General features: G+C 41.9%; 1 protein-coding gene across 1 annotated transcript; it reads left to right on the forward strand.

Moving 5' to 3' along the window:
- Window positions 1-279: 279 nt before the first annotated feature.
- sgip1b (SH3GL interacting endocytic adaptor 1b) lies at window positions 280-22025 on the forward strand. Its single transcript, XM_017703409.2, has 23 exons — window positions 280-745; window positions 2123-2186; window positions 3995-4019; window positions 4161-4217; window positions 5550-5607; window positions 7963-8135; window positions 9359-9370; window positions 11424-11435; window positions 12528-12552; window positions 12720-12795; window positions 12925-13001; window positions 13270-13350; window positions 13441-13515; window positions 15022-15723; window positions 15967-16088; window positions 16432-16585; window positions 16876-16987; window positions 17394-17549; window positions 18496-18628; window positions 18827-19029; window positions 19430-19494; window positions 20268-20432; window positions 21810-22025. The coding sequence occupies exons 1-23, from the start codon at window positions 736-738 to the stop codon at window positions 21830-21832; spliced, it is 2580 nt and encodes an 859-aa protein (XP_017558898.1). The 5' UTR covers window positions 280-735; the 3' UTR covers window positions 21833-22025.
- Window positions 22026-23799: the final 1774 nt, after the last annotated feature.

Below are 23799 nucleotides of genomic sequence, written 5' to 3' on the forward strand. Positions count from 1 at the left end.
CTGGTTAAACATTTTTATATTATCATTTTTTTATTTAACTGTTGATTTATATCTGTATATACCAAACGTTATTTATATCTGTTATACCAAACGTTAATAACCCAGAAAATCAATTCAGTTTAACAAACCGATTCTTTTGAAGTATTCATTTAAATGAACCGAGAGTTCGATTCAACGATTCAAACACAAACACAAAAAGGCTTGTGAAGCGGTTCAGTGAAAAGAGCCGATTCGTTCACGAGCCGGGCATCGCAACTGTCAGAGCCCAGTTTTAGGCAGCTGAGCGATTATATTCCCAGTTTATTAAAATTTATTTGATTTAAAATAAAAACAGCGGAATAGAATGAGGATTAAAACAAGGAGACGTGAATTATAAACCGTTCGAGATTTTAAAAAATCCTTTCGTTTTTGTTGTCGCTTCGTTTCGTCCTTGTCTTTTTTTTTAAAAAATTAACGGTCGTTTTGTTTTAACCGACCGCTAGACTGCGCTGTCCGAGATGCCTCAGATTTCGGAGCCGGGTGTGTTGTTTCCTCCAGCGGGATAAACCAGCCCTAACCCTCCCTCCCTGTCCTCAGCATCCCCTTTCTGCATTGAGGAGGAAGGAGAAAGAGAAAAGAGAGAGATAAAGACACGAATGTAGGATTATGAGCCGTCCTTTCACCGACCTCTGTCACCGTAACGGTATCCCTCGTCCTCCTTGCTCCCGAAACACAGCGGAATGAGAAGCTGCAACCATGATGGAAGGTAAAAAAAACAACCAAAACGCTCTAATTTGACCATAATATCACACCTTTGCATCTTTTCCACGTAGAGAAGCAGCTTATGGTCATTCTGTGAGGAAGCAGCGGCGTGTCCTGTATGTCAGCTACGATAGGAGAGAGATAGCCTGCATGTGTATGTGTGGGTCTTCTCTCTGAGGTGGTGTGGTAACCTAACCTACATGGCCACTCTGTCAGGCAGCTATTCTTGTATTTTTGCCCTTAATTCATCCTTTATTCATTCTTAATTCTGCTCACATCCCTTCTCCGTCTATATTAAGGCCCTGAATCGTTCCTCTCTGATCCAGGGCCCTGACAGAGGCCAGATGAGCAAAAGACATGACAGAATTAAGCGTAAAACTAGATGTGATGCAACCTGTGTGTTGACCAGATGTTAAACGTTAAAGGAAAATTCCACCAGTTTTTCAAAACGTCTGAATAATTCAGTCCTCGAGATGTAAGCTCTGAAACGGAGTAGTTTTGACATGAAGTGGTTCATCACGGAGAAACTTGGAGACTCAGATTTCTTCACAGTGGTGGTGGTAGGAACCAGCATGTGTACAGCACAAATATAGGCGTTTTACCTACTATCCAAAAACACCAGTGGACCTGCGTGAGCCTTCTGAGCTTTTATATGGAATGTCGATGATGGGAAAACAGTCATACATTTGGAAATGATGAGTTTTCTTCTGGTAGAGTTTTGGTTTTAAGCCAAAGCTTTCTCAGAAAACTATCATAAAACAGTGTCTCTGGCATCAGGCAGTGAGTTCATAAACATTTCATGTGGGCACTGTGTGCGAGGGAGCTTTTAGAGGTGGACGTCTGGTTACCGTCACCCCCACTGTGGACAGCTCGGATTCTAAAGTTTCTCTAGAAGTGAGCGTTTCCCACCAAACTATTCGGAATGGCTTTGTTTACATCTTAGCCGTTTAATTATGTAGAATTATTGGAACAATCGGTGGCGTTCCCGTTTAATGTTCCAGCCGTACCTCGGTTAGTGCTTTGCTTTTTCGGCCTGGCTCCTTTTCCCCCCTTGTAGGAAAGTGCCTCTCACCAAAGCTCATGCCAGCCTCCTCCAGGCTGTGGATTCTTCTGTTTGGAGGGACTTTTTTGCACGATGCCAAGACCTGAGGGTGTGTATCTTGTCAGAAAAGGAAAGCAGAGAGCCAGAGCGAGGAGGAGGCCTCAGGCTTGTCCGCCCAAGACGGACGGCAGTTGTTGAGGCAAAAGAAAAGACCCACTTGTCACTTTTGGTGACTTGGTGCTGGTCTGAGGAGGGCGATTACGTGCTCTGTAGATGGGTTTGCTCTTTTGGCTCTTGCGTGTCCACTTCAACTCCTCTGTCTCCGTCTCTTTTCCTCAGGACTGAAAAAGCGAACCCGAAAGGCCTTCGGGTTACGCAAGAAAGAGAAGGACACTGACTCCACGTGAGTATTTCCAGTAAAATGGACGTGGTCAGCGTTTCTCAGAAATAATAGATAGGAGGAAATTTGAAAAATTAAAAATGACATTTGTACATATAGATTAACCGATTTAACCATTTGAGTTTTTTATATTTTGCAGTGCATTAGAACAAATATAGAACTGTGCAGTAGTGAGAAAGCGCCCTTTATTTATATAATTACCAGTAAAACCGCCGTTAAATACAAGTTATTCATTTTCAGGGGATATTGTTGAGAATTTTGGGTGTAATATAATACACTTGCACAAGGAAGAGAAAATAAGAGGGGGGAAAAAAAGCAGGAATTTCTAAAACTAGAGTTTTTAAGGTATAGCAAGGAAATGGGACTCCTAACAACCACCTGGAAGACCTGGTAGACGTCAAAACTGTCCCCATCAGGTAAAACAGCACGTAGATCTTTCATCTTTGTGAGAGAGGAGAATATCAAGCTTCTTCAGATCTGGAAACGGTGGCAGGCCAGACCTCATCTCCCACCCCTCGGACCCCCAACCCCCAAGGTAGCTTCTTTTCGTCCAGCCACAAACTCACCTGTTTAATTCAGTACGCTTTCTCGCTGTAAACAAGATATAACGTCCTTAACAGTAGCTCCCCTCATTGGTTACCTGGCTAGCATTAACGCATTACAACGAGCAAGTAGCAAGGCTTCCACAGAGTAAAACAGCTGACCAGTTCCTTATGACCCACTTTACTCACATTTCAGACCACCACTGTCTACAAAAGTCCATAAAATATACAACTGAACTTAGTAAAACTGCATAATAAGGTCAGCCCAACCTCCTCAAGGTGTGCTAAGTTAGCCAGTTCACCTGCTTGCTGAAACAGTTTGAATAGTCCGATCTGATGAAGGACGTTTCATTTGGCACTTCGACTCAACTTGGCTCTGACTATAGTGGTTGGTATGGTGTAGTGTAGTGGGTAACACCTCTGCCTTCTACGCTGTAGACCGGGGTTCAATCCCCACCTAGGTAACCACCCTACACTACACCAATAAGAGTCCTTGGGCAAGACTCCTAACACTGCTTTCGCCTACCTGTGTGAAATGATCAAACTGTAAGTCGCGTCAGCCAGATGATGTAGATGTAAAGGTAAATCGTCCTCGCAATGTTCCTCCACTTCCGGTAATCATTGTTCCAACTTAAAAGTCCTTTGTGCAGTTTTGTAATTGCAACTTCCAACGACATTTCATAAAATTCTAAATTAGTGGAGGCGATAATTTTGGGGAAAAGAAAAGAAAAAAAATGCACACATGTTTTTTTTTTTTTTGCCAGTCTTTCTGAGAAATATACATATAATATATAAAATCTTAGAAAGACTGGCAAATTGACACAAAAGATCAAAGAAGAGCATCTTTAGATCAATGGACTGACCACCCCAGAGTCCAGACCTTAGCACTGAATGTGTTTTGGGTTACTTGGATACTTAGAGAAGCAGTAATGTGAAACCGAGGTCTACGGCTGACCAAGGTGTGGAGAAATATCCCTGCGTATTCCTTTGAAAACCCGAAAGCGAGTCTCCCAAACAGTGGAAGCTGTAATGAAGGCAAAGGTTGAAAAATGGCTTGTACTTAATGGTTGTTTTGACAGGGAATGAAATAAATGAAGGGGGTCTCTGACAGTTGCACTGTACTGAATCATCATCATATCACACAATACACCGTGTGTATTGGGAATGAGTTTGGGTTCTGCGTGTGGATGTGAGAAGTCGAGGTAACTGATTTATTTGTGACCATTAAAAACATGCTGTTCACCAGCAGTGCTTTTTATTTTATTACAGGGGCTCACCAGACAAAGACAAATCAGTAAGTGCAGTATAGAACGTTCATCTTAATAAGCCTTTCCGTGTGACTGAACAAAAAAATAATGATTTATTTTCATTCCTACGAAACAAGATCGATCTTGAGTTGGTTTTGCTTTACAACCTGTTTTTTTGTCTCTCGCAGAAAAAGGCCAACGGAGCTCCGAACGGTTTCTATGGAGAGATAGACTGGGATCGATATGTAAGCATCTAAGCTCTCAAACGTTTGTGAAATGTTTGTAAAGACATGAGAAATGTTGCGTTTGTTCGAGTGAGATGGGTGTGGATGTAACAGTTGGGTGTATAATGTAGTTTGTGGTTAGTGTTTGGTGCTACTGTATTAGATTGTGGTGACAGCATTAGACCAGCATTAGACCATTAAACCCAGATTTTGTTTCATATATTGTACGTTTATAATGTTGAGTGCTCTAATATACTCATTATGGAAAGAAATTAACACATAAATGCAAGGCACATTTTCAGCCACCCCTTATTTTTGCTTGAATAAATTAATTGATACTTTTTTAATCCCACAACCGGGGAAATTCCACCTCCGCATTTAACCCATCCGTGAAGTGAAACACCACATACACACTAGTGAATACACACACACACTAGGGGGCAGTGAGCACACTTGCCCAGAGCGGTGAGCAGCCCTATCCACAGCACCCGGGGAGCAGTTGAGGGTTAGGTGTCTTGCTCAAGGACACCTCAGTCATGTGCTGTCGGCCCTGGGGATCGAACCGGCAACCTTCCGGTTACAGGGCCAGTTCCCTAACCTCCAGCCAACGACTGCCCCCAAATAGAGAATAGAGATAAAATTATACTTTATCGAATTAATACTGTGAATCAATACAACCCTAGGTTCTGGAAACAATTGAGACTCATGATTATATGTTCCTTGAGTTGGTTCTGAGACACATAAGCTGGACGTCCGTCCCACCGCCGTCTTTTAAAGATCAGAGCATGAACTTCGTCTCCTCTGCAGACCAGTTTCTGCTCCACCGTGTTGAACGGTATAAACTCTCACTGTGACGCGACGCACATGCAGAACGGACTTAAACTTTCCGATAGGGAATGTAATCGGATACAGACATTTACACGGATATTGTTCTTCTGTTTAACGGATTATTTACAGGATTACCCGCCTCGTTGAGTCGGATAGACATTGAGGCCATTCGGAACACAATCAGACTAGGATATTTTAATTGAGGTGTTTACATGGACGTATTCTCTTCTGATTGGGCTATTAGTCCGATTATTAACAGGTTATTAGGCTGCATGTAAATGTGGCTATTGTGCTTCAGCTTTTAGAGGGGATTTTATAGAAAAGTCATTCTTAAAAATATGCGTTTTGCTTGTGAATGTAGCCTGTATACCTTTTGACAACAATCTACAAAAAACAATAAAATTAGGAGAAATGATCTAAAAGTAAATGCAATATTAAGCATTTGTAGAAAGACGTGATGGAAAAGTCTGTTTTTACGTTCTGCATTGCCTAATCAAATACCATCTCTCTCTTTTTTGTTCCCAGAATTCCCCTGATGTGGATGATGAGGGATACAGCATTAGGCCTGGAGAGCAAGGGGGGAATATCCTTTAAACTGATACACCGCCTTGTGCACACACGTCATCACTAAAGCGCTTTAAAGGAGGATTCTTCTTATTTTTAAAATGTCTGCGTAATTCAATCCCTGAGACGTAACCAAAGGGTTGCAGAGTGGTTTGATGTGAAATGGTTCTTTGTAGAGAAACTGACTTATTTCTTTACAGTGGCGGTGGTTGGATCCGTGAGTCGCAGCGTCACGTTTGTTATTCACTATCCAACATGACCAGTGAACTGGCCCGTGTTGTCCGGGTTATTATATGTGATATTGATAATGGTAAATCATGTTTTCTTTAGGGGCTGTTTTGCCTCTCAACACCTTTTGTGCACCCCCTCCGCCATGAACAGTTAAAAAATATATTTTAGGAAAAAAAAACTCGTATCATAACCCAGTGTCTCAGATATCAGTGTATTCAAGCCATTTCTTGTAATAATTGTCTGTGAGCAGCTTTTAGAGGTGGACGTCTGGTTCCTATCACCACCACTGTGAACAGCTCTGACAAAGTTTCTCTAAACAGAGCGTTTCACACCAAACCACTCTGAATGACTTTCTTTGCATCTGAACCATTGAGCTATGCAAGAATTTTGAAAAATCTGTAGAGTTCCCTTTGAAGTTGTCTGGCTCTCATGTCCTGCAGTGCTGTTCATGTTGATATGGTTACCTGTGACATATTGTACACTATGCTATTTTTTCCACTGTAGTAAATGGTTTAACTGTACAAGAAATACTGGAAATCAGCTTGTGTTGTCACTTGGATTGGTAGGTTGAGGTTGGTTAGTGTAGTGGGTAACACCTCTGCCTTCTACGCTGTAGACTGGGGTTCAATCCCCACCTGGGTAAGCATCCTACGCTATACCAATAAGAGTCCTTGGGCAAGACTCCTAACACCGCCTTCGCCCACCTGTGTAAAATGATCAAACTGTAAGTCGCTCTGGATAAAATGCCGTATATGTAATTTAAGTTTGTTACTCCCACTCAGATTTACAGTGTTACTGATTAACTTATCACCTTTGGTGATATTAAGACATTATAATGAAAAATATACCAGACTAAATGTACAGAGGCTTCTGTAGACTGGACATGAGGAACGCTGCTTCACTGTGTCTGGCAGTGTACAAACGTTTTGAGAAGAGGTTGGAGGGACGTGAGAAGATGTTTTTGCGTCTTAGTTTTCGAAATGTGAAAAACGAATAACGTTGGTTTGGACCGTCATAGACCAGATATTACACACTGACCAAGACGGATGTCAAACCTTCCACTTTAAAGAGTAACACAAGCTCTTGGGACTCTTTATGAACATTGTGAAAGGTTTGGATCTCAGAAAGAATCCGAAGAATAACAGTTTGTTGTAAATCACGCAGACTTAGTTTAAATGCATCATTTGAAATAGTAAGGAAGAAAAAGAACAAAGAAATAATAGCTCCTTTAAATGGAAAGGTTCTGCATGATGCGCCAGGACTTGGATGACTTGTTTGAAAGATATGGACCACCCTTCGTCAAAACGAGAGGAGCAGTGTGTGGGGTTGTGTACTGTCTGCTGTATAAATATATATATTGTTGAGAAACCGTACAAATAAAGCAGTTAAACACGATGTAAATGTAGTGCTGTTGAGTGGACTCTGAGTCGCATGCACTCTTAGGCCAGTGTTCCTCAGTCCAAGTTTTGAAAGTCACAGCTCAGTCAGCAGCTGCCTACTGCTTTTCTTGGCTGGCTGTAAATGAATCCTCTTTCTGTAATGTTTCCCTTGTCTAAAAACATTTATTTATATTTATATATATATAAATGTGCAACTCACTGCATTTAGGCATGTAGAGGTGGTCAAGACAACCTGCTGAAGTGCAGACCGAGCATCAGAACGGGGAAGAAAGGGGATTTAAGGGGCTTTGAACGTGGCGTGGTTGTTGGTGCCAGAGGGGCTGGTCTGAGTATTTCAGAAACTGCTGATCTGCTGGGATTTTCACACACAACCATCTCTAGGGTTTACAGAGAACGGTCCGAAAAAGAGGAAATATCCAGTGAGCGGTCAGTTGTGTGGACGAAAATGCCTTGTTGATGTGAGCGGTCAGAGGAGAATGGGCAGACTGGTTCCAAATGATAGAAAGACAACAGGAACTCAAATAACCAACCAGAATCTCTGAGGAACGTTTCCAACACCTTGTTGAAAGTCTGCTACGAAGAATTAAAGCAGTTCTGATGACAAAAGGGGGTCCAGCCTTTTACTAGCAAGGTGTACCTAATAAAGTGGCCAGTGAGTGTATATGTTATATGTGTTTATGTTAATTATCAAAAGCCTTATTGAGTTGAAGCAGGAAAAGCAGTCTTCCTTAACAGAGCTTCACCAACCCTGAGAACCAAAACCTTCTACTCATCCAGCGAATCGGAGGGTGAGGATGAGCAGGGGAAGAAGTTTAAGATTAAGATCAAACCCTTGGCGCCGGACAATGGTACCGTGCCCACCATGGATGAACTGAAAGCCTCTGTGGGCACCTTGGCCATCTCCCCATCCCCACTGGTAAGAGCCAGTTTCTCTCAAGTCTTTCTGGCTATATTCACACATGGTGTCTGTCTCAAGTGATCACACTGGTATCTTGGCAATTTAAATGATTTGAGTGGAGTTTAAATATTTATTTCTCATTTTGATATTTTTAAGCTTATTATAAAGTTATTTAATGTGTACTTCATTTTTTAAATTTTCTAGATATGTTTTACTTGTTGTCAAGTAGGATATATGTATGTATGTAGGCTTGTTTTAAAGGGCCCATAATCTTAATAATATTTCTTGTATATTTTTCCCTTTTATGTACCAAAAATGGTCATAATTCACTTTTACATGACCAGTTTGCAGTCCTCTGTTTATCCTGTAGAAATCCTGTTTTTTGATACTTGTCCTGGTGAGCTATACGAGCCCTGTTCTGATGGGTTGTCTGCTTTTTGTTCCTCATTGAAAAAACAGACGTAAGAACTTCAATATGAGTGGGCGGGGCTAAATTGCTATAGGCTGAATAGTTAGATGTATGTAAATACCTTTGTTCTTATTAAAGAACAGAAATGAACTCCGAATGAGCCGTTTTTGCAGCTTACTTTCCATATATCGGCAGTATGGACTGGGTAGTGAATGGTACGTTTAGAGACTTTAACAATACTTACATGTTGTCTCAAACTTTTTAACTTTAAAGTGAAGGAATTTCTTTGTATTTTCCATGATGAGGGCCCTTTAAGAAATATGACTGAAACAAGCAGAATGATCTCTCAATGTAGTAATTTCACTTGTAAAAATGTCTGGAAATATGTTGATTAACCTCATTAAAAAGCGTTTCGTCGAAACGAGAACTAGTAGGTATATTAGCTGCGACAACTAAACTTAGGATTATATGCCAAGATGCCATTGTTTTGCAGTGCTGATCTTAAATGGACATCAAAACATAGTGATTTACACCTGGGTCTTGTGCACGTCTTCTACATGTGATTGGATTCCTTCCCCGAAGGAAGGGACGGCGAGTCCGTGTGTGATTGTTCGATGTGTCCACTTATGATTTAATCACCCGTAACGTCAGGTGTAAATGGGCCCTCTGTCTTTTCAATTCAAATTCTCTCATATTCCTGCTTTTCCTCTTACTGGACCTTGTTAACATGCATGAAATCACTAGATACAGTGGCCAGTGGTCAGAAGGACTAATGTTACAGTGTCACTCCAGTGTCTTTATTTTGGCTTTCTCTGTTTTTCTCTCGCAACAGAGGAGAAGTCCGGTAAGTGTGATGGTCTTCTGATATCTTGAGACACTGACGCATGACGTGAAACATATTTTTGAGTTTTACTGTGCGGTTGCATTAGCATGTTTTATTATTGTCTATGTGCATTAAGACTGGCTTGAATTCCATTTTACAGGCTTTGAATACTCTGTGGTAATTCTCAATATGCAAATGTATGGAGAGGAATTTGTGCCAAATTGAATTTCTCATAGAAGTTTTTCTTTTCATTATTGCCGCTATAGGACAGTAATGTGTGTGTGTGCTTTGTATTTCACTGTTTTCACTGTGACAATTGCATTTTAATGGAAATACGTTTAAAACACTGCACAATACAAAGCAATATAGCCTTTATTACACTTCAAAGTGCATAGTATTCAGATTTGATATGAATTCAGTTTACAATGCAAATGATTTTTTAGTAAAGTGACATGTAAACAATGTAACAGCGTAACATTTGGGAGCGATGAGGAGGCGGACGCATACGCAGAGATAAGCGAGGTTTATTCGGGGCAAATCCAGATTCGGGGTCAGAACAGTCCAGGGTCAAGGAGCCAACACGGAGAGATCGGGGTACAGACATTAAAAACAGATACACAGAACTACACGTCAAACAAAGACCAGCAAGGGACTAGGTGAAAAAACACAGGGCTTAAATACTACAGGGATAATGATGGTTAACAAGACACAGGTGGAAAACAGGTGGTTACAATCAGGGGCGGAGTCAAGAAACAAGGGGGCAGGACAGGGAAGAATCAAAACAAAGAAAGCACATGCACAAGTAAACAAAAGCACATGGATGACCGGGAAGGGCCAGTTGTGACAAACAGAGGGTTTCCGTATGTTCCGATTGACACTATGGAAAAATGTCATCCATGTATTGATTTTCATGGTTTTCCACTGTTGCTTTTTGCTTTTGCCCAAATTCCTCTCCATAAAAGCGTTCTCAAATAACCCTTAAAACAATAATATTTGAACTGGGTGTTTTTTGTTTTTGTTTTCTCATCTATCTGGTGGAAGAGAGACACTAGACGTTAACTAGATGCACGTTTTATATGTCATTTTCACGCACTCTTCCTTTCTATGGTGCTCTAAATTATAATCAGAATAATCATTTACTAAAACGTCTTGTTGGTGTGAGAGATGCAGAGCAGCTCCCACGCTGTACTAAGAGTGTGGATAAGACTCTTCTCAGATACACTGGGAAACGTGTGATTTTCTGGAAATAAACATTTTTATTATTTAGTGCTGTCACGTGAGAGACCGACAGGATATTGGACGGTCAATATGTTTTGGCTCATTAGGCCTTTGCTATTTGAATCTATTTATGGCTTAAAAAGGGCGATGCTTCCAAATACCGAAGGCAGCAACGTAACAGACGAATACTCAAGCATTCAGGTTATTTACAGGCATTACAGCATCGTCTGACCTTACAAATCAAACCGCCTCACTCAGGTTTATCCACGTAGAAATTCCCAACTGTTGAAAAATATTGGCTTCCCTTTTTTCCTTCTTTTTAATCATCAGATTTTATCTGAGAAAATATTTAACATGGGGGCGTCCTCTCCACCAAAGTAAGAACGCCGTTGCCGTTTTGGTGTCATAAAGCTGCTGTTACATGTTTTGGGGCAGTCGTGGGCTGGAGGTTAGGGAACCCCAGCACTCACAGTCCATGACTGAGGTGTCCTTGAGCAAGACACCTAACCCCCAATTGCTCCTCGGGCGCCGTGGATAGGGCTGCCCATCACTCTGGGCAAGTGTGCTCACTGCCCCCTAGTGTGTTTGTATTCACTAGTGTGTATGTGGTGTTTCACTTCACGGATGGGTTAAATGCCGAGGTGGAATTTCCCCGTTTGTGGGATTAAAAAAGTATCAATTAACTTAAAAGAAAATGTCGCAGAAAACCAGATCTGTGAATTTTTTTGTTTATGACTGTGACCGTTGTCCTGCTACTGTTTTGCTTTTGCCTGACCAGATTCAAATTTTTTTCTTAACTGATTTGTCACTCGCTCTCTGACCAGGTCTCTTCTTTCTTCCCTTTTGCCGATCACAGAGGCGCAGTCCAGTAAGTTTGCATTTTGTATTTGCAAAATAAATACAAATAAAGGTGTACATGTTAGCACGCTGCTGGATGGGAACTCATCCTGTCTAATATCTGCTGCATAAAACTCTCAGACCACATGTGTCATGGAGAGCTTTGTCTTGGGCCCAATCCCATTTCACCCCTCGCCCACACCACTTAATACCATACCTCCTCGGTTTTGCGTGTTCAAGCCAGGGGATAGGGTGTCCCGATTTTTGTTGAGAGAGGGGGGGGTAGGGTGAAGTGTTTGGGCTGCATAACCTTCCAAAAGAAGTGTTATGAGAAAAAAATCTAAAGAAGGCCACACAGGCCACCAAAGAAACCCACAAATGTGACCATTTTCTTTGTTAAAAAATGATGGTAAGCGTTTTAATGCTGTTTCAACGTATCATGGTCCTTTTCTTCATAACAAGAATAACGAATCACTGGTAATATGCTGACGTCTCAGTAGCTAGCTAGCTAAATTTCCAGTTCCACCTTAAATGGTGCAGGAGGTACATTCTGGCGCCTCAGGTGTCAGAACTGACTGCTCCAGTTAAGGTGAAACAGGAAATTTCAAACAAGAAGCCGGTGAATATCTGACTTGAGCTTGAGAAGAATTAGGGGGGGTGATAATAAATAATTGCCCCCCTCTTTGAAGGCGTATGATCCCTAAATGTAACTAAAGCCCAGCAGTGAGAAGCTGAACTTTCCTCTCCTCTGCTGTCCCTGCAGACGGGCAGGGTCGCCCACAGAGCGGCGCTGGTAGCCGTTAATGAAGTGAGGCTCTTTTTATGTGAGGGTCCTGTTTTATAGAGGAAGATCTCTACCACTACACCTTGTAACTCCGTTCTAAGAGACAGGACTTCCCTCGAAAGCAAGGGGTAGGGATAAAAATAAGAACTGGAATTGGCCCCCAGTTTTTTGTTCTTGTAGAATTCTTTTCTGCATGCGTGGTAAAAACGGTCACCATGCTGCAGTGGGGTGTTCTGTTGTAGACTGAATGAACACTGCATGATTTGTATCATCTAGTGTATCTGATACTGTTGCTTGTTTTTATGTATCTGTTACCTGCTCCTCTATTCTTCTTTGCAGTGTCAGCTGAAACGAAACCCATCAAGTAAGTGTGGTGCACAGAGATATGTGTGTGTGGGGGCCCATAATTTAGCTGTGATGTGCTGTTTTTGTAGAGTACGCATAGAAAGAAAGTGGCTCCTAAAGTCACCCTTAACCACAGTGTTCTGTATTCATTCACAATACACTTCGTTTGGCACTTTTGTATTCCAGGTGAGGACATCTCCAGGCCTAGACGTTCCACTCCGACTCCCACTCCAACTCCAGGGCCCGGTCCCGACACCCCCAGGTTAGCCAGGCACTAGCTTTTTATGGATTCCTGAGTTAAAGAGGAATCTGAAGGACTTGCAATGCCTATAAATACCTATTAGTGTTTGTGCTAATACTTAATCTTTGTTGTTTCCTTTATGTTCCTCAGCAAGAGGTTATCGGACAATGCTTCAGCTTTCTTTGGCCCTCCATTTGAGACAAACTTCGAAGCACAGAATTCCGAAGGTAAAATAAACATTTAAGACTTACATTTAAAAAAATCACCTCCGTCTTACTAAGTCAATGACCTTCACATAAGGTGGGTTCTGCATTTGTATAAAATTATAGATACAAAACACAGAAATATCCAAAGATTAAAATACATGCTGTGTAACTTCATGTAAGCCATTAGCATCTAAGCTGTGATTGCTCCTTGTCATATTGATTATAGTATTTATCTGGGTTTATATTTAAGTCTCAGAATACACTGACAAAGTCCTCTTCCCATATTTAGTCTTCATAGTGGAGCCAGAGCTTTGGTGTCAGTCAACTCCACAGACCACCTCCCCGTTGAACAGACCTTTCCCCACAGGAGGTAAACGGGCACTGATTGAGCGTTCCCACAAAGCTATTCTCTCGCTTATGAAGGCGACCGTTTTGTCTGATCGCTAACCTTTTCCTACAGCTCCACCTCCTCTTCCTCCAAAGAACATTCCTGCCACTCCATCAGCCTTCAGCTCCAGCTCTCTGGAATCTTCTGGTAAGTTGCACCAATTTCATAATGCCATAGGTAAGATTGTGCGTTGTGCAAAATCAAGAGAGATCAGCATCTTTTCAGGTATTTGTCCTGGATTTTGCTTGTTAGTCAAAGGACCAGGGGTTGTCATATCTCCCATCTTAATGCTGCCCTCCTGTGTTATTGAACAAAGCAGGCTGTGGGCTTCTGAATGTGCCACCCTGGATGTGTGAAGTTGCTGTGTAAAACTTGGAACTATCCTTTGAGTGCGTGTTTTGTGTTGTTCATAATAATGTGCACATCAAAATTTACATCCACATGGAAGTGTCTGTCTGGTCCGACCATATTTAGTTCTCAGAGACATTGTTCTGATATCTAGTACGGCGGCAAAATGAAACTGTCAATGGAAATATCGGTAGCTCCTTTCATGAAACTTTTCTAAACTGTACATGATTTGTCATAGAAGGTATTGTTGCTGACGTACACTGAATAATTGAAAATGCCAAGGAATTCAACACGTTTCACTGTTTACAGCAAAGCCTTTGACTATGTCAGCCACATCCAGTTAGGGAGTGTCCTCAGGAGCATCTTATTGCTCTGTTGAGGCATCTCCGCACTGATCAATGCAGGTTCCATCGGTAAATGCTGCATGCTATCGCCATACTTGTTCAACCCCAATGCTGAGAGAAGCAGGACTGGAAGATGATGATGATCAAGGATTCAAGATTGGTGAAAGAAACATTTATAACTTTCAATATAAGAACGACCTGACACTCAAAGCGAAAAATCAGAAAGACCAAATGGCCGTTATAAGAATAGACCGCGGTGGAAAGACGGGACCTCAGCTCAATATGAAGAAAACAAAGGTTATGACAACAGAAAAACTGCTGACTTTACCTTTAGTGAAGATGTAGAAGTAGCACCCTTTTTTGCCTACTTGGGTCAATTATTAACAGCAGACGATCCAACAGTCAAGAAATACAACACGGGTTTGGCACTTGGCAGAAAAAAGGATGAAGGAACTTAAAAAGATCTTTAAACGTAATGATGTGTTTCTATGAACAAAGAAGTGAATTGTCCCAGGTGTGGTCTTTCTGTTGTTCTTTCTGGATGTGGAAGCTGGACAATAAAAGCAGGACAGAAAATATATTGATGCTTTTGAACTTTAGGGCTGACAAAGTCTCTTGAAATCAACCCTGAACTCTCACTCAAATCCCAGATAACCAAACCGAAGCTCTTATTTTGGACATATTATTAGAAGATCCAATGCACTGAAGACTAATGATGAATCTTACCTGCTTAGATGTTCATACATATATTCGTTAAGCTTATGTATGTGTTGTGATTCACGTTTATTACTGATGTCCTGTCTTTTGATATAGACAGCCAGTGCAAGATGAGTAATGTATTCCAGTGGTGTCCATTTTCAGTCATAGAGGACCGTAGTCCAACCCAGATCATGTCCATCTACAGCCTCTTGCTGCCACTTATGTGCTTAAAATCCATGCTGTATTTACATTTTTTGGACAGGTTACTACAGTGTTGTTCCCAGCGTGAGAGGAGAGGGATCATCTTCTGCATATCAGGATGTCCTGTTATCAGACACCACAGGAGGGCCAGCCATGCCTGACCTGGACAATGTCTTCGGGCCTGCTGAAACCCCCAAATCTGGAACAGAGATGGTGCAGTCCAGCTGGGTCAGCTTCAGCGAAGGATCCCCTTCCAGACCTCCACCCCCTGATGAACCAGCGCCTTCTCCACCTCTCTCATCTTCCCCTGCGGACTCTCCCCCAACATCGCCCCTCAATCTGCCTCCTCCAGACTCGCCTCCTCCTCCACTGCACCCAATCCCACCTCCAGACTCTCCTCCGCCTCCTCCCCCCTCAATTTCTCCGCCTCCAGACTCTCCCCTGGCCCCACCCCCTGAGGAGCCAGCCCCACCTCTGCCTTCCACCTTTCATCTTCTAGAGCCAAGCATCTCCCCCAGCACCCCTCTCACTCCAGCCAGCCCTGGCCTGCCTCCACTACCCGCTGAACGATCTGTATATGGGCCCGTCCTGCCCCTGCGAGACGAAGCCAGGAGGACCCCGGACTCTGCAGGGCTCAGAGAGGAGCTCCTCGCTTACTCTGGTTCACCCAAAGACCTCTGCACAGGAGGCCTGCGAGGCACTCCACCCCCACTGCCCCCTCCCACATACAGGAGCGTGGTGGCTTCTCCAGGACCTGGCAGTGGTGAGTTTTCTGCCTCTTCATAGTTTAAGTTTACACTGATTTATATATATTGTGAAGATATACATGGATGTGTTTGCATACAGACACAGAGAATGCATTTTGACCTGTAATGTGTAAACAAATGTGAATGTCTCTGGAAACTTTGACCAGCTCTTCATTACTCAGAACATGTACTGCTGCTCGTAGTACCTTCTCTTGTTTTTAAAGATCTTGAGGTATGTAACCGGTTTGTGTTGTCCTCAGGTCCTTCCTCGCCTGCACGTCCTGGCACGCCACTCTCAGCGGGCAGTCCGATACCACCGCTTCCTCCCCGACCATCCTCACGACCTAAACTCCCACCTGGCAAACCAAATGTTGGAGAACTGGTACACTAAACTTCACTCAGCCGTTCCCGTCTAGTTATGCACCAACTTGGAGTTTTATTTTTCTGTATCTTGAAGAGTTAAAATGGAAGGGTCTTTAAATGGGCCCTCACTGTTTCCAGAGTGAGCAATTCAGATTTCTTTCAGTATGTTGTGTCAACTGTCAAGAAAATCCTCAAGGCTTTTAACAAGTAGTCAGTCAATGATTGTGCTGTGATAAGTTTTATGTAAGCACACCTTTAGAAAAAACCATCTATGTCTCTCTGAGTCTAATCCAGCAAGACAGTTATAGTAACAGTATTATGGCAGTGCTTGACCCTTGTTCCTGTGTGCTGTGGCTTCACAGGCTCGGCCCTTCAGTCCCCCCATCCACTCATGGAGTCCTCCTCCTTTCGCTCCTCTGGCAAGAGCAGAGAGCACCTCCTCCATCTCCTCTGTGACCTCCCTCAGTGCCGCCTCCACGCCCACGCTGGGCCGAGAGCTCAACCTCTCTGTCTCAGGTGAGCTCTCCAAGACCTGCTCCTGGGTCCAGTTTCTTCTGAGGAAGGGGTATCAGTCTCAAGTACTGGAAGGCCAAACCGCTGCTGAGTTTAGTGTTTACCCTGCCCTGTGGGAAAACACTAGACTATGCAGTGAAGGTCCTTCAAGCTAACAAAAAACAAAAAGCATTGGAATGTGCCTTTTTTTTGTTTAGGATTTCGTGAGGTTAAGTGGCTTTTGATAAGCTGTAATATACTGAAAGATTTGGATATATAATGTGTGATGATGGTTGTCCTGCTTTGTGTTTTAGCTTGTTCCAGAGGGCCGAGTCCACTCACCATGGGCCCACAGGACACACTGCCCGTTGCAGCTGCCTTTACGGAGACCATTAGCGCCTACTTCAAAGGAGCTGACCCCAGCAAGTATGTGCAGCACTGCAATGTAAACCTCCAGCAACAACAGATGAAAAATATGAGCCTAACACTGCTAGAAAATAATGTATAGAATGCAAATACACAGAAAAATATCTTGCCTATCATTTTACAGTAAGTGAAGGCAAGTGCTTGTAATAGGATTGCTGTAGGTTTTGTACTACACTCAAACTACAAGCATAAGATAGTATCTCAATATGTTTTTACAGGTAAACCAAAAGCATCAGTGATTTAAAACTATGCTTGTGTTTTGTAAACCCCCAGCAATGGAGCTGGTCTCCACTGAATGCATTATTCATCTCTCTCCAGTCATTTGTGTTTCTCTGTATTCGTGCATATTTTCCCTTCTCACATATTGGATTGTGTGGCTTACATTCCCTTACTGTGTGTGCTGTAGGTGTGTGGTGAAGATAACTGGAGAAATGGTGCTGTCCTTCCCAGCAGGCATAACGAGACACTTCTCCAATCACCCCACTCCACCCGTCCTGACCTTTACCATCAGCCGCTATAGCCGACTGGAACAGGTCCTCCCAAACCCTCAGCTCCTCTGCTGGTAAAATTGTCCCTAGCGCTGCTTTTTGTATCTTGTAAACTCAAATGTGTTCTCAAAATTGTTGCCTTAATATGGTTAAGTTCATAAAATTTAAACTCAGAAGTTTGTAGAACTTAGAAGTTTGGGGATAGCTACATATATACAAACCATATGGCCAAAAACATTTGGATACCTCTTCTAATTAATGGCTTTGGCAATTTAACAAACACTAATTGCTAACAGGTGTATAAAATGAAGCGTACAGCCGTGCAACCTCTATGGAAAGGAAAGACTCACAGTAGAATGGGCTGAGCTGCCCTAGGTAACTGTAAGTGCTGTTACTATAAAGTGAAAATGTCTAGCAGCAACAACAGAAGATCTAGCCAACAGAAGATCTAGTCAGTCAACTTCAGTGTTCAGAACTGCCTCTGGAAGCAACGCCAGCAAAAGAAGTGTCCATCAGAGCTTCATGGGTTGGTTTTCCATGGCATGGCAGTCACACAAGTCTTAGATCGCCATGCTGAATGAAAGTGTTGTGTGTAGATGAGATGTTTAAGTGTCTACATACTTTTGGCCATATAGACCATTTTAAGTGCACAGTGCTTCAAGTATAGAAAAAGGTCAAATAAGTATTTCCGGTTGATTCAGCTCAGAATTCACATTGTATTTACATTGTTCAGTGCAGTCAATGCAACTGAACTGTTGAAGTAAATACAACTCGAGCACTGATAAGAGTTAAAATTATACCGAAGACTACTTAAGTATTTTACATCAACTCGGTGCTTTAAATACGTTAAGTACTACTGGGAAAGAAATCTTTGGAATGGATTTGCATAACTAATATGATGTCGAACACAATAAAAGTAATAATAAAAGTATGTAAAAATGGACTAAAGTGTGATTATAAAGCAGGATATCGGGGCTTGTCGGCAGGATGTTCACAGCATATGTTGTGTCATGTGTGCAGTGACACCATGCCAACTGTCTCCGACTGTAAAGAGTTTTGGGTGAATATGCCCAACCTGATGACTCATCTGAAGAAAGTGGCTGACCAGCGACCCCAAGCCACATACTACAACGTGGACATGCTGAAATATCAGGTGGGGTCGTAACCTGACAATTAAAAAGATGTGCTAGCTACAGTATGTTCTGGTTCACTGGTATATACTTTGAGTGCCTTCAGATATAATGTGGTCTTTTTCATGCGAGTCATGTGTTAGTTTGATGGCAGGTAGTAGCCCTCATCAGATATCTATCTATTTCAGCAGGTGTGATACAGAATGTGTTTCCTCATCCAGGTGTCGACACAGGGCATCCAGTCCACTCCACTGAACCTGGCAGTGAGCTGGCGTGGAGACGTTAACAGTACAGACCTCAGGATAGACTACAAATACAACACAGAGGCCATGCCCAGCCCCATGCCCCTCACCAACATCCACTTCATGGTGCCTGTGGATGGTGGCGTGATGAAAGTGCAAGCCATGCTGCCACCAGCCACCTGGTGAGAGCCTACCATCAATAATTAAGAGTTCATTCATTATTCATAAGTCTCTAGTGGAAACCAAAGGGACGATTCATAAAATATTCCACCATTTGAAAGGGGTTAGCATGTGTAACTCAGGGATTACAGCAGCTCTGTTACATGAGAAGCGCTCCAATGTTGTCAGCATCTGGCACATGCTTCAGTGTTTCCTGCATCTGAAATTCTGCATCACTTTGCCTGCACTTCTTTACACGTGTAAGGTGCTTATGTAGGCGTGTAACGGTTGTGCATCAAATGACCGAAAAATGAAAACATCTCCGATCATTCAGATGAAAGTAGTGAGGAAGACAGGGCAAATGTCATTTTAAGTAATCTTCATGTGCTTCATAGTGCTGTGTTTGTTGCTTTGTCTTTTAAGGAACCCAGAAACCCAGAAGATACTGTGGAAGATATCTGAACTCTCACAGAAATCAGAAAACGGAGGTAACTGTGCTCTGGAAATGTTAAAAGGCCTATTCTCTTTGAAAAAATTGTAGTTATTTTTGTTTTTATCAACTTACAGCCAGTTCAGAATCTAGTAGCTAATATTGAGAATAGTACTGAAAACATTGTTTGATTTATTCACCTTAAAAATTACCTTGGAAAGTGAAATCATCTTAAATCTAGTCGACAGATCTTTGTCATTTTGAGATTGTTGTAAGAATATTGTAAGACTGTTTATCTTATTCCTAGTCAGTTCTTTTAGAGAAATTATTTTATTCTGTTGATAGATGTATCTAAAAATGTATCTACATTGCCTTCACCGTCAATTATCTGCCTGTAGAATTAAACATTTTCTGTAGGTTAAACTAAAATTCATAAGATAAAATAGTAGTATAATGTTCTTTCAGCAATCTTATGATAAATATTAGATATTTTAACTAGATTTGTAATGTCACTTGCCAAGATATACTTTTTTGCAGCATTTTCCATACAGAGCACATACTCTAATTGAGAAATACCTTAGGTGTATGTTCATGATTCATTGACATTTGTCATTTCTAAGCAAAATTTCAATTATCAGACTATCGGAAATTGTCACTTATTAAAAAAAAAGGAATTTGTACACAATTTTTTGTGAGTACAGTGATGTCACCTCCAGCAGAAAGAAGCAGTAGTAGAGATTTTTGGTTGTAGCTATAATAAAGTGCATGTCCTGTACAGTTTAACCCAAATTAGATCTCACGCCTCTCTCCGTTTGTCTGTCCGTGACTCAGGAGTGGGGGCGCTGCTGGGTCGTTTTCAGCTCTCAGAAGGCCCCAGTAAGCCGTCCCAGCTGGCTGTGCAGTTCACCAGCGAGGGCAGCACTCTCTCCGGCTGTGACTTTCAGCTGGTGGGAGCGGGCTATAGACTCTCTCTGGTCAAGAAGAGGTTCTCTGCAGGTATGTTTTACTAGAAGTGTTCTCAGGGAACATCGTGTAAAGTATTACAGTTGTTGACGTGGTACTGAAACAGACTGTTGAGCTAAATAGAATGTCGCTGTTGTCAGAACAAAACCTAATTTTTCCAAAATGTAAAAAACATACTTCTTTTTTTTTTACTTTACCCACAACGTACAGAGCACCAGGCATTTTCAAATGAGGCCAAAAACTGGAAAACGACAAAAATGGACATACGTGGTTTTGGACCAACAGCAGCGATAATAAATGAAGAAATAGAATAGACTTAAAATGGCTCATTTTAATGCGTAGCAGTACTTAAAGAAGGAATATCAGATCCTTATCAGTCTATACTCAACAGACTACAGGCAGGCGGATCAGTTTGGTTGGTTATGCTTGCAAGGTTAGCTTTTGTTCACCAAACTGCTGCACTCAGGCTCGAGGAGAGGGAGGTGAACAGCTGTGACCTTGTGGTGTGCTAACCAACCTCTACTGGAAAGATTGGAAAGTTATTCTTAGGACATACTTTTCTACGTGTGTGTGTGTGTGTGTGTGTGTGTATGTATATGTGTGTGCATATATATATATATATATATATATATATATATATATATATATATATATATATATATATATATACACACTCACTGGCCACTTTATTAGGTACAGTTGTTCACTTGATTGTTAACACAAATAGCTAATCAGCCAATCACACGGCCGCAACTCAATGCATTTAGGCATGTAGAGGTGGTCAAGACAACTTGCTGAAGTGCAGACCGAGCATCAGAACGGGGAAGAAAGGGGATTTAAGGGGCTTTGAACGTGACGTGGTTGTTGGTGCCAGACGGGCTGGTCTGAGTATTTCAGAAACTGCTGATCTGCTGGGATTTTCACACACAACCATCTCTAGGGTTTACAGAGAACGGTCCGAAAAAGAGGAAATATCCAGTGAGCGGTCAGTTGTGTGGATGAAAATGCCTTGTTGATGTGAGGTCAGAGGAGAATGGGCAGACTGGTTCCAGATGATAGAAAGACAACAGGAACTCAAATAACCAACCAGAATCTCTGAGGAACGTTTCCAACACCTTGTTGAAAGTCTGCCATGAGGAATTAAGGCAGTTCTGAAGGCAAAAGGGGGTCCAGCCTTTTACTAGCAAGGTGTACCTAATAAAGTGGCCGGTGAGTGTATATATTGTGTGTCCTTAAGAGCGAGAAAGAAAGAAAGCACAGATTTAGGTTCCCTGGAGCTTTAAAGAGCCACTTGTGTTTTAGAAAACAAAACCAAAAAAAGCAGTTGTGTCTGTTCTGGTTTGCTTCGTCTACCGTCCAGTTTTATTGTGTCTGCTTTCCTCTGACATAGTTTCATCCTCTACTTTGCAGGTAAATATTTAGCAGACAACTGACACTGCTGTTTCAGTGACAGACAAAATAATGGCGTCTGGAATGGATTGAGGTGGAGGAGTGAGGACACTTTAAATTTGCCACTGAAGAAACTTTTAAATCTGTTTTTAATCCTTGAAGGACAAAAAAAAAAATCCACAATAGTTTCTTTTTCGGTGTAAGATATCATCAGTGTGTTTGTGTGTATGTGTGTAGTAGCAAATATTGTATGTGTATACAGTCAATTTCAGGACAAATGCAATATGCAAGAAGGCAGAGTTTCCTTTTTGAGTGGAATGCACATTGCCTCTGCCCCCCGAATCAAGCGTGCCCAGACTGTGCACAGTCACTGATATCCTGTACTGTTGAAACCAGGGTTTGCTTTAGAGCAGAGATAACAGAATTAGTGAGGCCTCTTCATTTAGCAGCATATTTTTTCTTATTTTCTGCAAAAACCAATGCTCATAATATGTGATCTCTTTGAAAGGTGATCCTGAGCTTGAAATAACTTCTGATGGTGAGAAGAACGGTGGTAATTAGGGGTGTAACACACACACACACACATACACACTCACATTGCCAGGTACAGGTTTTGAATTTGATTTTGATTTTTGCTATTTTTTTATATTAAAGTCAAGATTCTGCAGAACTGTAGTTCTACACTAGGTCGATTGGTTTGGCCGGTCATAAACAAAATAAGCTAAAATTCTAAGCCAATTCAGAAAAAAGCCCAATGGGATGATCAGCCCCGCACACTTTAGGCTGCTTCAGTGCACCCAGATGCCTAGCTTTGATCATTATCAGTGGTTTCCACAAAAGATGAGAAATGAGAGCAGCCTGGAAGATACCAAGGGGCATGTTTACAAGACAACCAGGCATTATATCCTTTATGGTGATGGAATGCCTGGTTGCTTTGTGGATGACGTTAATTTTCTGCGGACAGGAGTACCTGAAGAGATGGGTGCCTTAGTGCCAAGCATTTGGCAATATAGTGTTCAGCTGGATTTAAGGGAACTCTCTCCATTGAAATACAGTGCAGTGCAAATCCAAGAGAACACTCTGTTTATTTCATTTCTTGACAAAACGGCCATTAAGTACAAGTTGTTCCTTTATAATGAGATGAGAGAGAAGATAATCTGCTTACATAAAGAAGGAGAAAGTCAAAGGAAAGTAAGTGGAACAAAAAAGCTACAGAGAAAATGGGCCTCCTAACAACCACCTGGAAGACCTGGTAGACCCCAAAACTGCCCCCATCAGATAAACAGCACTGAAAGCTTTCATCTATGAGAGAAAGAGAGGAGAAGATCAAGCTGCTTCAGATCTGAAAACGTCCACAGGTGTGGACAGGTGTCCATCCTTCCACCGCGAGAAGACCACTCAGCGCTGTGGGTCTGAAAGGACATGTAGCCGATCAAGAACCTCACTGAGAAAAGGAAACGGATACACCAAACAAAGAAGCTGAACGATGGACTGACCGCCCCAGAGTCCAGACCTCAACACCACTGAATGGGTATGCTTTTGAGTCTTCTGCTTAAAATAACTGCTTTGTCTGACACTGAAAAATGAATAACTTGTACTTCAAAACCGTTTTGACTGAAAAATAAATAGTGACAGCGGTCTCTGACCAGATTTAGTCAAGACCTGCTACAAATAAACAAAAAAAAATATAAATATAAGAAAAGTGACCAGTGTAAAAGCCTAAGCCCCACTGTTGCTCCAGCCGCTGTGCCCTAGCAGTATGAGATTTATTTTGTATTCATTTTATTACACTTTTAGTATGTCTGAGGTTAGAGAGTTCATTTGGTTGAACTGTGATGCTGACAAGACACATAGCTAGATAAGAGATGCTGGTACAACTCTGGAATTCACTTTTCAAAAGCAGCGCCTATTCGTTTTCTTATCACGCTTCTTGAAACAAATACTGATACATTGACTGAAACACGTTTGAATAAAAGTCGTTCCTTAATGTTAGATGCACTGTATAAAACTG

This window comes from Pygocentrus nattereri, chromosome 2, assembly GCF_015220715.1.
Source record: "Pygocentrus nattereri isolate fPygNat1 chromosome 2, fPygNat1.pri, whole genome shotgun sequence".
In the NCBI taxonomy this organism is placed as follows: domain Eukaryota; kingdom Metazoa; phylum Chordata; class Actinopteri; order Characiformes; family Serrasalmidae; genus Pygocentrus; species Pygocentrus nattereri.